General features: G+C 40.7%; 1 protein-coding gene across 1 annotated transcript in view; it reads right to left on the bottom strand.

Moving 5' to 3' along the window:
* Nucleotides 1-1,040: 1,040 nt before the first annotated feature.
* Nucleotides 1,041-14,210, bottom strand: part of ZNF367 (zinc finger protein 367) — a 31,049-nt gene continuing 17,879 nt past the window's right edge. The window contains exons 4-6 of the mRNA XM_023765020.1: nucleotides 7,430-7,549; nucleotides 5,993-6,131; nucleotides 1,041-3,557 (exon numbers count right to left, since the gene is read on the bottom strand). Of these exons, the coding sequence (XP_023620788.1) occupies nucleotides 3,335-3,557; nucleotides 5,993-6,131; nucleotides 7,430-7,549 (482 nt within the window). The 3' untranslated portion in view covers nucleotides 1,041-3,334. The remainder of the gene's footprint in view (nucleotides 3,558-5,992; nucleotides 6,132-7,429; nucleotides 7,550-14,210) is intronic.

Raw genomic sequence — 14,210 nt, 5'->3', positions numbered from 1 at the left:
AGGCAGGAAGGAAGAGTCCACATTACCCAAAACAAGAAAAAACACACAAGACCATTTTAAAATAGAAAATGAATTCATAGGCAAGTTGAATAAAATCATCTGAACTTGAAGTCATTTTGGTTAATTTCCTAAAAAAATCAATTAAGTTTCCAGTGAGTCTCCAAATAAGTTTTGACTGCAAAACAGTGAAGTCACTTTTAATGACAGCCTTAATATTTGCATTTATTTGTTTCTATGTCCATACTTCCAAGACTATATCGCTGTTAAAATCTCATCCTTACTCAGTTGATGTCAGAAGTGGAGTTGCAATTCTTTTGCAAAGCCCCAGGCTGCACCTTGCCATTTCCAGTGCAGAACTAAAGATAAACTAAAAATAAGTCATGAAAAATGCAAAGATCTGCTTGACTCAGGTGCCCCCAGATGCAACACATCCTGAATAGAAGTAAAATGAAATCCCATTCCCGATTTCCCTAACGTAAGATCTGCCATAGGGCTGGCAATACTATGTACACCAGTGTACTTTTAACACTAATAATGAACCAGATGAGAAAGTTAAATGAATATCTATAACCTAAAAGGCCATCATTCTAAAGTAAGAAAAAGCAACTCATACTATGGTTCCAACTATTCTAAAAAGATGACTGGAATGAGACCAGAATCTACACTAATAAAAGAGAAACATGCAAATTGGTATCACTCTGCTACACTCAGCCAATCAGAATGAGTATGCAAATTAACCCAACAAAGATGGCGATTAATTTGCATATGCAGACCGAAGAGGCTTGCCTTCTCCTCTGTGGCCAGAGCGAAGGCCTGGGTCCCAGGGTAAACCAGTGCTGGCAGCCAGGGGAAGGAAGGCTTATTGCATGAATCTCTTCGTGCAACGGGCCTCTAGTGAAATATAAAATGTTATCAAAATAATAAAAAAAGCCTGTAGAGCCACAGGTGATATTTCTTTCTAAATCTTAATTTTTAAAATCATGGTTGTTATATTTTTGATAGGAAAACAAATTATAAAGGGTTCAAGAATGAGCATGTACTTGAAACTGTAAATTAACATTTTATTGAAAGCATCTTTTCAAATTACAGCATGTTTATTTCTTATGCTGTTAATTCTGCCAAACTACAGCTTAGCCATATGAAGCATAAAACACTTCAAAAATTTGAATGTAAACCACATTTTTAAAACAAAAAGCAGTCCTAACACACCTCAGATTTTAAATGCCAATGTATTTTGTCCAAGTATATAGCTTATATCAAAAAACCCTTAGCTTATGCCCAAGAATCTACTTTTGAAGTATTATATTTTAAATATTTCTATAGTAAATAGTTGTAATAATTTCTGAAACTTTCAATTATACAAATAAAGAATGTGAATATAACTATTATAGTTGACAAAAGCTGACCAGAGAAACAAAAGCCCTTACTTTTGAAGGCTTTAAATTGTATTATTTTTGAATTGGCAAGTATTTGTATTTTTTAAATTCTTACCATCTTCCTTCTTTATGTAATTTCATCAAATTTTAGATTTCCCAAGACTGATAAGTGTTGCTTTTTATAATTCATTTAAATCATACTTGAAAGGAAAAATCTAGAGAAAAATGTTGACAGCTAAACCAAGAAAATTCAATTCTATAGTCTCTTTTACTGTGCCTATAAGTGCTCCAAGTTAAAATTCTATATATCAGATTACAAACAAAATTCTTAGACCATTACAAATATAAATTTTCTTATTTAAAAAATCCTTCAAGATCTGTAATTTACTGTACTGAGGATTACATTTGTAAAGTATGTCCTCATCATATACATTATTTGTTATCATCTTTCACACTTTTGTTCCTTTTCAAGGAAAAGCTACATATGTGACACTGTGACTGCAACACACTGGGATTTGGGGAGGAAGAAGCATATATTTTAGATAATGTTTAAACCATATCTGTCGGCTACGAAGTAAAAGGCGCTGAAGAGCCATGTTTCCCTCTATTATTCTGAGGTTTACTCCAATTAAGCAATCTATAAAAATTTCTGTTGTTCATGTTATTTAGTTTCTGCTTAAAACAAAGGCTAAAATGATCGAGGCTTTTGCCTACATAAAGGAGGTGAACCGCTCAGCTCTTGATTTTTCTGTTCATGCTTCAGTACATAAAGTGGTGTTTAAAAATAGCATCTATCTGGAAAAATGGTTTAAAAACACCACACAAGTTAACACACATGCAGTTAAAACTATCCCAGAAGCCTACTTATTTGAGTAGCTAATCTTTTCTGCAGTGTTTAACTGATAGTTGAATTTAGTGAGCACAAAATAATTTGGCATGTTATTCTGAAAAGCAAGAAGGTGGCTTTATGCACTGAAAATATAAATAGGCGGCTTTCATTTGCTAATAATTCTAAACAAGCAGTACAATTGAAATTTAGTGTTTGCTAACAAAAGATCTAAAACAGTTCACTACAAAACAACCCTGTAGATGTCCCTTTTATTAATAAAAATCCAAGTGCCAAATCTCAGTACAGGGCCCATATTAAAAAAAAAAAATTACCAGGTTACCTAGACTTTGCAAGATTAACCACTCAATTTCAGCAAATGAGAAATATGAAATGTGCAAAAGTTCCCAAGTTAAGAGAGGGATAACAAGTGCTTTTCAAAACTAAACATCATAGTAAGTTGTAAAGCCTCAGAAAGATAGAATAAGACCAATTTACTCCAATTTTAAAAATTCTGAACTATTATGCATCTTACCAAGATCCTCAAATATCTACTTTTCTTTCAAAATCCGTAACTTAGGACATCTTCTGAAATAGGCAGTTTTCCATTTCTCTAGTCTTGTTAGTCACACTATTTTGCAATTTAAAAACATCTTTCACACATCTCCCACTTTCTCACTTACTTCAGTGTTGACAGTATTGTTAAACGTACTAGTACAAATTGTTAAAAATGATCTTATAAATAATCTCTCCTAACCTTCTTTGGCTACATGTCCCATTCTGCTTTCGTTTTTTTTCCCTAAAAGTGTCTTATTCTGAAAGTGCTTCCTGTGAAAACTGCTTCCAATGAATGCATCAAACTTGCAAAATCTAGCTTCCCACAATACGTAGTTTCCTACCCTGTACTAGAAGTCCCATATTTACAAAATATTTTAAACTTTACAACAATCCATTACCATATAAAAAAAGTGCAATTCTCTCTCACCCCATATTTTGGGGCAATAACATTCTTCATCAATTTCTACAGAATAGCAGCCTATGGTAAGCAAATAAGGTGCTTAGCTTATGCCCAAGGATCTACTTTTGAAGTATGCTGGGCAGTACTTTTGTACAGTGGGAGTCAGTGTGCAGGCTACTGGCGGAGCGGCGCGCCGGTCAGGTTGGCGAGCTCGATGAGCGCCAGGGCTCCGTGCAGGCGCTCGCGCTGCTCCTGCAGCCGCCGTTGGGCCCCGCTCTTCTCGTCGTCCTCCTCGTCCGACTGCAGGTATTCCAGAGGGTCCTGCTGCTCCTGGTCCGCCTTCTGCGCGAGCTTCCCCTTCAAGGTGGGGGTGCGCTGCTCTTTTGTTTCCCAATACCTACGGGACATGCAACCGCGTGAACTAGAGGGTACAGACGACATCCTCACAGGTTTGCTTTGCTTGTTTAAAAAAGGGTTCTCTACCACGGTATTCAATGCGTTTTAGTTCCCAAAGTTACAGAATGATTTCACATTTATTATACACCTTTCTCATTACAGAGGGAACAATTCAAGTTCAAGAAGTTGAGGGACTTTCTCAGATTTTCAAAAACTGGCAGTTCTGGGTCTCATACTCAACTCTCTAATCATGTGTTTTTGCCATTAAACTATGCCTTAAAGATCATATGTAAAATGCACTAAGGTATAGAAATAGTAGAGCAAATAAATATTAAAAACCTATTTATACTATCCACAGAGGGATGGTGACTTCTGACTGAGTTAACTAAGAGAAACTTAAAACTTACCAAATATGGTTTACAGATTAATATCTGTAACACATAGAACTTATTCAAAAATTCAAGAACACCACCATTATTCTATGACATGGCCAACTGGTGATTCACAAGAGAAAATGCAAACTTGGTAAATTAAAGAAATAAATGACAGTATCATTATATCCAAAAATGCCCCTACAAAGACTTGTATATTAATGTTTATAACAGACTTATTTATACCCTGCAATAACCCAATGTCCGTCAACAGATGACTGAATAAACAAGTTGAAGTATAGCCACACAATGGATTACTACTCGGTGATAAAAAAGAATGAACTATTGACACATGGATGAATCTCAAAATAATTGAGTGAAAGAAGCCAGACAAACAGGGAGTGCATACTGTATGGCTTCACTTGTATAAAACACTAGAAAATGCAAACTAATGTATAGTAACAGGAGTAGGTCAGTGTTGTTCAGGTAGAAGTGGGAGCAAGGGATTATGAAAGGGCTTGAGGAAATGCTGGGAGTGATGAATATGTTCATGATCTTGATGGGTGATGATTTCACAGATGCAAACGTGTCTAAATGTGTGAAATTGCACACTTTAAATATTTACAATTTATTATATGTCCATTATACCTCAGTAAACCTGTTTTTAAAATTAGATACAAAAAAAGGACAACTACTAGATGTCAGGAAATCCAGGCTACTCAAACTGGAAAAGTTGTGGCAATACTCAGAGGTATAAAAAAAGAAATGCAAATAGTTCAGTCTGACTTGAAGGACAACTAGAAAAGGAGAGTGGCAAAAGGTAAGTTTAACTGGGTCGGCAGGGACCAGGTACGGAAGGGCTTTGAATGCCATAATAGAGTTTAGACTTCGTACTGAGGATCACACAGCATTTTACAAAGATCCTGTGGAAGCAGCATGGAGAATGGATTGAGAGGGATGACGTAGCTCAATGTGAGTTGTTAAGGAAGTAGATGGGAGAGAGGATAAAGACAGGATGACCAATAAGATTCTGGCTTGGGCCAAATTAGAGATAAGGGGGCAGTGGAGGCCAGCCAGGAGGAGGGAGCGGAGGTAGGAAGTGATGCAGTAGCAAGGCAGACACAAGCCCTGCCCTGTGGAGCTTAGTGCAGCAGGGGAGACGGACACTGAGTGAGGGAATAAGTGTGCCATGCAGGTCTTGAAAGGGAAAATACAGTGTGTTATAAAAGTATCTATTAAGTGAGTCTAACCTGTGTTTTGGGGTTGGTGAGCAGGTCGGGGAAGAACTTCCTGAAGTGAGGTTTAACCTGAGTAAGAAATGAAGACTAAGCCCCGTGGCTAAATGAAGAGGGAAGCAGCATGCCTGCAGAGGCAGCAGTGAGCACAAAGGCCTGGAAACCGCAGGGAGAGCGGTGCTGAGAAACCAGGAGCCCAGATGGCATTGCAGAGGGAGGCAGAGCTCCAGCAGCACTCAGGGGCTTAGACTTTCTCCCAAGTGCAGAGGAAGCCCAGAAAGCGAGGGAGTGGCACCCTCAGCAGCTGGCAGTTTGTATAGAAGAGATGACTCCTTACATCAAAATACCCGTAGGGAACATTTTTTATACTGCCCCCCCGCCCCTTGCTGTCATTAAAAAAAATTAAACTGGGTGATTCTTGGAACATCTCTCTCTATATAGCTCTATCCATATATATCTGTATCTACAGATATGGGGAAATATGGATATACATATATCCCCAAAATAATCAGCACAGATCTAATTCTAATATAAGAAAATGAAGAGGCGTTGCACTAACAAATGAAATATGCATTAAATATCCTTTTTAAATGAGGGAAAACTCTTGCTTTTAAAATGCATTGTGGCACAATTACTCAAGAGTAATTAATATCATATAGTTTTCTATCACACATAGGTCTAAATAACACTCCTGTGGTTTAAGAAAATAAAGCACCATTTCAAGTTATTTCATAGAATGTGTATAGAAGCAACTTATTTAAAACGAGAGAACTTCGGAAGTCCCCACGTCAGCCCACGCGAGGGGTGGCCGTGGTCCAGGAGAGCCTTACTTTGCCAACCACTCGGCAGCAGCCTGGTTGTCCACCGCCTGGTGCTTGCTGAGAGCGTCGGTGGGCTCCTCCCGCTTCAGCCTGGCGTAAGGGTGCTTGGGGCAGTGGCGGTTCGCGTGGGTGAATCTGCTCAGGCAGCCTACAAAGCACAGAGGGAAACACCCGTTAGCATGGGGACTGCGGCCCACATGGGAAACGTTCAGTTTCACTGGGAACCAGGAAAAGTAAGACAGATCATGAGACAGCATTCTCTAACGTGGAGGAGGAAATAAAACCCTAAGCACAGAATTTATCAATGCTCGTGAGGGGGGCGGGCAATGCTCTTTCACCTCTTGGTCATTGCGTTATAAATGCACGCAACCCCCCCGGGAAGTGATTCATTTGCATGAGTCATAAATATGGTCAAACCCTCCGATCCTGGGATTCTATTTTCAGGCTCTCTCATAAGGCAACATCCCAAAAGATGAACAAAGCTTGAACAAAGTTTAAGTAGGAAAACGTGACCTTTAGCTTTGTTGGTAACAAACAATTTTTAAAGCAAATTAAATATTCAATATCAATAAGGCAATCAGTGTGTACAGCTGACTCTTGAACAATGTGGGGTTAGGGCAGAAATCCAGATATAACTAGTATATGCTTCAGCAAATTCACTAGATAAAAAGCCTAAAGACATCTGTAACTGACAATAATAAGAAAACCACAGAGCTACAAAACAGAACTGCATTGAAGTTTAATTATAACTACCTAAAAATGTGCACAAGGAAAACATCTTAAGAAACTGTGATAAGAGGTTAAGAAAATCACTTCAGAAAAGTGACAAGAAATTACTAACAGTGGCTTGTTAAAATGGAAAAGTTTCGCCCTAACCGGTTTGGTTCAGTGGAAAGAGCGTCGGCCTGCGGACTGAAGGGTCCCAGGTTCGATTCCGGTCAAAGGCATGTACCTTGGTTGTGGGCACATCCCCAGTAGGGGGTGTGCAGGAGGCAGCTGATTGATGTTTCTCTCTCATCGATGTTTCTAACTCTCTATCCCTCTTCCTTGCTCTCTGTAAAAAATCAATAAAATATACTTTAAAAAAATAAATAAATAAATAAAATGGAAAAGTTTCCCCCTTCACTGAAAACGCAGACAATATGCTTTCTTGAGTTTAACAGATAAAATGTTAAAATCAACATAAAAGCCTACTCTAAAGGCTGTATTTACTTTCACAGATTTTTCTACTGCCTACAACTGAATATAGTATTTTTATTTGCCTTTTAAGATTTTCACCTAAAAATATTTTAAAAATCAATCTTTCCCCGGAAATTGAACATGGTGTTTTCTAAAATTTTGATTTAAAAAATCTCTCCTCCCAAAAAATTCAAGCAAAAGTTATTTTTTAACTACTAAACTAACTCACTACTAGTTATTACATAAACTTAACTCCTAACATCATACCATTTTCTGAACAAACAAAAGGTTTCTCTCCCGTGTGAAGGCGCTGGTGCGTTTTGAGCTGTCCGCTTTGAACAAAGGCTTTGCCACAGTCTGGATAGTCACACAGGTAGGGTCTCTCACCTATGTAGACAGATGGGATATATTATTTCTGAGAAAATAAGGTTAGAAGAGGGGCAGGGGGAGAGAATCAACCTCTATATAGATCAGGGGTGGGGAACCTTTTTTCTGCCAAGGGCCATTTGGTTATTTATAATATTATTCACTTAATATAATTCACTTAATATATATTTATGTTGCTATGAAAAAAGCTCCTAGATTTATTGAATTTCGAGTCCTGCCTGCGGTTGCCTTGGCAGGGCCAGACCAAATAATTTCTCGGGCCTTATACAGCCCAGGGGCCGGACGTTCCCCAACCCTGATAAAGGTCATGATGCCAAACAACAATAAAACACATCAGCCTCTATAGAACTGCAAGTGAAAATGCTAGGCAGCACTTCCATGCTCTGAAGCAGCTGTCCACTGGGAGCACAGTATTTTCCCTAGGCCTTGAGCTTTTAGGTACCCAGGTTCAAATCCTTGAAGTTATCATCTTCAGCTTAGCCCATATTTTCTCCTTCCCATAATCCAAATCACCTCTTGCAGATTCTTTACAATGTCTCCCACTCCTACTCCCCCTGCAACTTGCCCTGGTCGACTGGTAGCCCCTCCACCTCGAACAAGCCCTGGCTGTCCTCTAGTCACTCCACCTGCACAGTACTTCCACAACAGCTGGCACAGAACTCCTGCCTTTGTCATAGCAACTACCTCCTAACTCACCCCAAACCCTACTACTCCTTGGACAAATAAAAATTATCTACTGAGCCCTAGCCAGTTTGGCTCAGTGGATAAAGGGTAGGCCTGCATACTGAGGGGTCCCGGGTTCAATTCTGGTCAAGGGCATGTACCTCGGTTGCAGGCTCATCAGGGCACTTGTGGGGGGCAACCAATTGATGTCTCTCTCTCACTGAGATGTTTCTCTCTCTGTCTCTCCCCCTCGCTTCCCTTCACTCTAAAAAAAAATAAATAAAATCAATGGAAAAATGTCCTTGAGTGAGGATTAACCAAAAAAAATAATAATAATAATTATCTGCTGACTTCTAATTGGTCCCCGAAGATGTGCAATGTAGCTACTGGGTTAAGGGGCAGGGCTTATCTTTACTTCACCCCTGAGATTCATTCCAGCTAGGACAGTTCCTCATCTTGCTCTACTCCTTGCAAATCCTATCTTCTCTGCCCATTCAAACCTTCTCAATCCTGTAGGCTCTCAGTGAAACTCCTCCTACCTCCAAATAAGGAAGCTCTGTATCCTTTCACTTGTTATCCTGTGTTGTTCGTGGGTCATGGAACTCTCCTTATACAAAGATGCACAACACCTCATACTCCCTTTAATTCCCATACTCAACACAGTGCTAGGCTGGAGGAAGTGCTCAACAATGTTGTTCAGTCATAATTAAATAATTATTTCTTGAAAAATTATTCTTTGATCAACAATTATATTCTGGTTCTTCCAATATAACTCAAAGACCAGGAACCAGTCCTCCCTAAATTTCTCATTATTTAGAAATGTACTAAATGGTTGTGATAGTTGGACACAAGGTAATAAAACACAGGAGATAGGAGGATTATTTAAAATAGTAAGAGAGAAGCTCTTTACAAAGTATATATTATCAGATCTTAACTATTCCATGATCTTAGGCTCAATTTCCTGACATACAGCATAGCAGGCAGATACCTGGAAGTATCAGGTGACACACAGTGGATTAGTGATCAGGACTGGGACTCAGAGATCTTCTCATAATGCCACATGGTCTTGAATCTTATCTACACTGGCAACATGTACTCCACAGCCTGCACACCAATTACTTGGGGTATTTCAAATTAATTAGATTTTTCTTCCAGATTTTTTTTAATTTCAAGAAAAGCGATTTTAAATACAATAATGTTACATGCAATAAATCATAATATTTCAAGAAAAACGATCTTAAATATAATGTTACATGTAATAAACATATCTCAAGAAAAATGATTTTAAATGTCACATGCAATAAACACTAATCTTTCAAGAATAAAAGGATTTTAAGTATAATAATATTACCAAAACTGTACTAACATATTATGATATCACAAAAGTTGTAGGAAATATTAAAAATCTGCAAATAACAGGATTACTTCTATTATGCTTCTAGAATATTTTTTTCCCTCTGGCTCTATTTTTGTTCAGTTCATGTTGTTCCTTATATTCCACAAATGAGTGAGATCATATGATATTCATCTTTCTCCGACTGGCTTATTTTGCTTAGCATGATGCTTTTAAAGGCTATTTTGTCAGATATGAGTATTGCTACTCCAGCTTTTGTGTTTCTTTTCCATTTGCATGGGAAATTTTTTTCTGATCCCTGCACTTTCACCATGTATGTGTCTTTTATTTTGAGGTGGGTCTCTTGTAGACAGCATATAGTTGGGTCATGTTTTTGTATCCATTCAGCTACCCTACACCTTTTGATTGGAGCATTTAATCCAGTTACATTTAGGATTATTGAGAGATACTTATTTATAGCCATTTTAATTTGGTATGACTAGGTTTCTCTCTCTGTTTCTTCTTCTCAGCAATCCCTTACAGCAATCCCTTTAGTATTTCTTGTAATGTTGGCTTGGTGGTGATGAACTCCTTTAGCCTTTTTTTGTCTGGGAAACTCTTTGTTTGACCATCTATTTTGAATGATAGTCTTGCTGGATATAGTAATCTTGGTCTCAGATCCTTGCTTTCCATCACCTTGAGTACTTCATGCCATTCCCTTCTGGCCTGTAGAGTTTCTGGTGAGAAATCAGGTGTCAGCCTTATGGGAACTCCTTTGTAGGTAACAGTTTTCTTTTCTCTTGCTGCCTTTAAGATTCTCTCTTTGTCTTTAATTTTTGGCATTTTAATTATGATGTGTCTGGGTGTGCATCTTTTTGGGTTCTCCTTGTTTGGGGTTCTCTGTGCCTCCTGAACTTGTGTGACTTTTTCCTTTACCAGGTTAGGGACGTTTTCTACCATTATTTCTTCAAACACCTCTATTCCTTTCTCCCTTTCTCCCTCTTCTGGCACACCTACTCTTCTAATATTGTTACGTTTCACATTGTCTCACAGCTCCCTTAAGCTGTCCTCCTGTTTTTTAATTGTTTTTTCTTTTTGGTTCTCTGAGTGATATTTTCAACTGTCTTCTAAATCACTGATTCGATCGTCAGCTTCCCCTAATCTGCTGTGTATTCTTTCCAATGTTTCTTTATTTGTGTTATGTCATTCTTTATGTCAGATTGTTCTTTTTTCATAGTTACTATATCTTTTTTCATACTGTTGAGTATTTTTAACATCATTACTTTGAACTCTATTTCAGATAATTTCTTATCTCTATTTCATTTATCTCTTCTTCTGGAGAATTCACTAGCACTTTCATTTGGGGGTTGTTTCTTTGTTTCTCATTTTGGTTGTCTGGGTTTGTGACTGTGTATTAGGTAGGTCCTCTACACCTCTCAATCTCTAGCACAGGACAGTGTTAAAAGCCGTTTCTGTCTAATTGGATCGGGCAAAGACACAAAGCCTGCAAAGCCTCCAGAGACCACCTCTGTCTACAGACTAACAGGATTCTGGCTTGAATTGCCCCCAGGCAATCATCTTCAAGTGTGGCGAGAGTTTTTTTCAACAGGGTGGGGCAGTTGCTTCTGCCTGGTGTATCGACTGTCTTCCCCGCAGGCGAGGCAGATGTCTATGTGGGAAAGATGTCCTTCGCTCTGTGAGAGAATGACTCAGCCCAGGAAACTTGGGGTGTCTGCCTTCTGAGCTCTATCCCCCGAATCCCCAGGCCTGGGTTCTGCTCTCACAGTTCCAATCCATTTCACCTTCCCTCTGCCAGAGCACAAGGTGCATTGGCCCTTTAAGAGGGTGCCCGAACTTCCCGCTGCCACTCCCTGGCAGACAGCACCCCACTGCTTTTCACAGCCAGTTGTTATGTGAGTACCCTCTTCAGTTTGGTGCTCTCTGTTGGGGAAGCCCACCTTCGGGATTAGATCCCAGAGTTCTCAGTGGCACCCCTTCCCCCCACAGCTGAGATATCTCTCCGGGACTTCAATTGCCATCTGTGGGTGCCTGGCCAGCCCTTTCACGCCTCCACCCCTCCTACCAGTCTCTATGTGGTCTCCACCTTCGGTCCTTGGGAATCAGGGTTCTCTTCTGAGAGTTTTCCGTTGGTTATTCCAGAAGCTTTTCTGTATTTCAGTTGTAATTCCAGCTTGCTCCTGGGAGTATGTCCGTGCAGCATCCTCCTACTCTGCCACCATTTTTCAGATTTTTTAAAAATACAAAAATTCTGTTCTGGCCAGGGCAGAATTTTGTCATAGCAATACCTCCTGGTGGCTCAGTTGGTTGGAGCATTGTCCCACACACCAAAAGGTTGGGAGTTCGATTCCCAGTCAGGGCACATACCTAGGTTTCAGGTTCAGTCACCGGTGGGGCGCATATGGGAGGCAACAGATTAATGTTTCTCTCTCAGATCAATATTTCTCTCTCTTCTCTCACACTTCTCTCTGCCCCCCGTTTATGATTCAAAATTCAAATTTTACCCTTTTTTAGGAATTTAGCTAAGGATTTAGCTGTATTCTAGATAACATTAAAATGTTTTTTCAAAAAACTAAAAAAGAAATAGGTGATGACCATAGTGGGAAAAATAGGGACTAAGAGTTAAAAACCCAAATGCCAGACCAGTAGTGCCTAACAGAAATAAAGTATAACCTACTTCTAGTAGCCACATTAAAAAGGAAAGAAAAACAGGATAAATTAATTTTGATAGTGTATTTTATTTAACCCACTAGAGGCCCGGTACACAAAAATTTGTGCACTCGGGGGGGGGTCCCTCAGCCCATCCTGTGCCCTCTCGCAGTCTGGGACCCCTCAGGAGATAATGACCTGCTGGCTTAGGCCTGCTCCCGGGTGGCAGAGGGCAGGCCCAATCCCTAGGTGCAGCCCCTGGTTGGGCTCAGAGCAGGGCCGATTGGGGAGTTGGGGCGCTACACCCTGTCATGCACAGAGCAGGGCAGATCGGGAGGTTGCGATGCCACCCCTAGTCAAGCTCAGGGTAGAGCCGATGGGGGGTGGGGCACCGCCCTCTGTCACACTCAAGGCAGGGTCGATAGGGAAGTTGCAGCGCCATCCCCTGTCACGCACAGAGCAGGGCCCATCAGGGGGGTTGGGGCTCCGTACCCTGTCACACACAGAGCAGGGCCCATCAGGGGGTTGAGGAGCTCCCCCTTGTCACTCACAGAATAGGGCCGATAGGGGAGTTGGGGCACCGCCCCCTGTTACACACAGAGCAGGGCCGATCAGGGGCTTGGGGCGCTGCACCCTGTCACACACAGAGCCACAAGGCGATCAGGGGGTTTGGGCGCTGCCCCCTGTCACACTGATCCCGGTGCCGGGAGGCCTCGCGGCTCCGCTGATCCCGGTGCTGGGAGGCATATTACCCTTTTACTATATAGGATAGAAGCCTGGTGCAGGGGTGGGGGCCGGCTGGTTTGCCCTGAAGAGTGTCCTGGATCAGGGTGGGGGTCCCCACTGGGGTGCCTGGCCAGTCTGGCTGAGGGGCTGAGGGCTGTTTTCCGGCTGGCGGGTTACTGAAGCTCCCAACCACTCCTTTTTTCTTTTTCTTTTTTTATTCTGGGCCAGCTTTAGCTCTGAGGCCTCGGCTGCTGAAAGCAGGTTTCTGGTCTTTGCTTTTCCCGGCTGACTAACGCAGGTTTCTGGGGTTTTGTTTAGCTTCTATATTTGCAACATAGTTGCTTAGAGTTGCAGTTGAGAGGCCGGCAAGTGAGGCGGGGAACGTTGGAGTCTGCCATCACTGGAGCAAGCAAGCCTCCCTGTTCGCTTCAGTGCATGGCTGCCGGCCGCCATCTTGGCTGACAGTTAATTTGCATAAGGATATGCTGATTAGCCAATGGGAAGGGTAGTGGTCGTACGCTAATTACCATGTTTCTCTTTTATTAGTGTAGATTGTATCTAACATATTATCATTTCAGTATGTACTCAGTATCAGAAAGTATTAAGGACATCATTTACTCTCTTTTTATCATTCAAGTGTACTTCACACACACTGCCCATTTCGATTAGTCGAGGCACATGTGCTACTCCAGGGGCCAGCAGACTGCAGGGGAGGAGAGGGTGTAAGCAGTGGTATTTGCCTTTTGGTACCTCAGTCTCCTCAACTGTGAACAATTAGATACCATGACTAGAACCATAAGGCTCCTTCTTCTGAGGCCACCTTTCTCTGTGGAAAGAGCAAGGACGCTATATTTTTTGCTCTCTTTCTATATGGTATTTTGCCAGTGTCATTTCTCTACACAAATAGCGATGTATGATAGTCTTGAAATAGCTGCATACAATACATTAATTCTGAAAAGTTATGCTTCACCTTGGATTTAATGACTAGGTCAAACACTTGCATGGCACACTGAGGGCTCTGGAAATTTTATTAAAAATTTGACAATTACTATTTTAGTATATGGCCTACAAGTCAGTTTAAACAATTATACAGACAAGGGCCTATCAAGTAAAACTCAACTAGGTAGAAGGATAACATTAAATGTAGTAATAACATTCCTCTGACTACTAGATTAATTGCCCTATAACTTCAGAAGTCATGTGGTTCAGAAAGCCATCACTTTCCACCAAAAAATAAACTGACTACCTGTAACAGTGAAATGCTTCCTCTCT

The sequence above is a fragment of the Myotis lucifugus genome, unplaced genomic scaffold (genome assembly GCF_000147115.1).
Source record: "Myotis lucifugus unplaced genomic scaffold, Myoluc2.0 scaffold_371, whole genome shotgun sequence".
Taxonomy (NCBI): domain Eukaryota; kingdom Metazoa; phylum Chordata; class Mammalia; order Chiroptera; family Vespertilionidae; genus Myotis; species Myotis lucifugus.
This window is presented reverse-complemented; position numbering and strand designations above follow the sequence as displayed.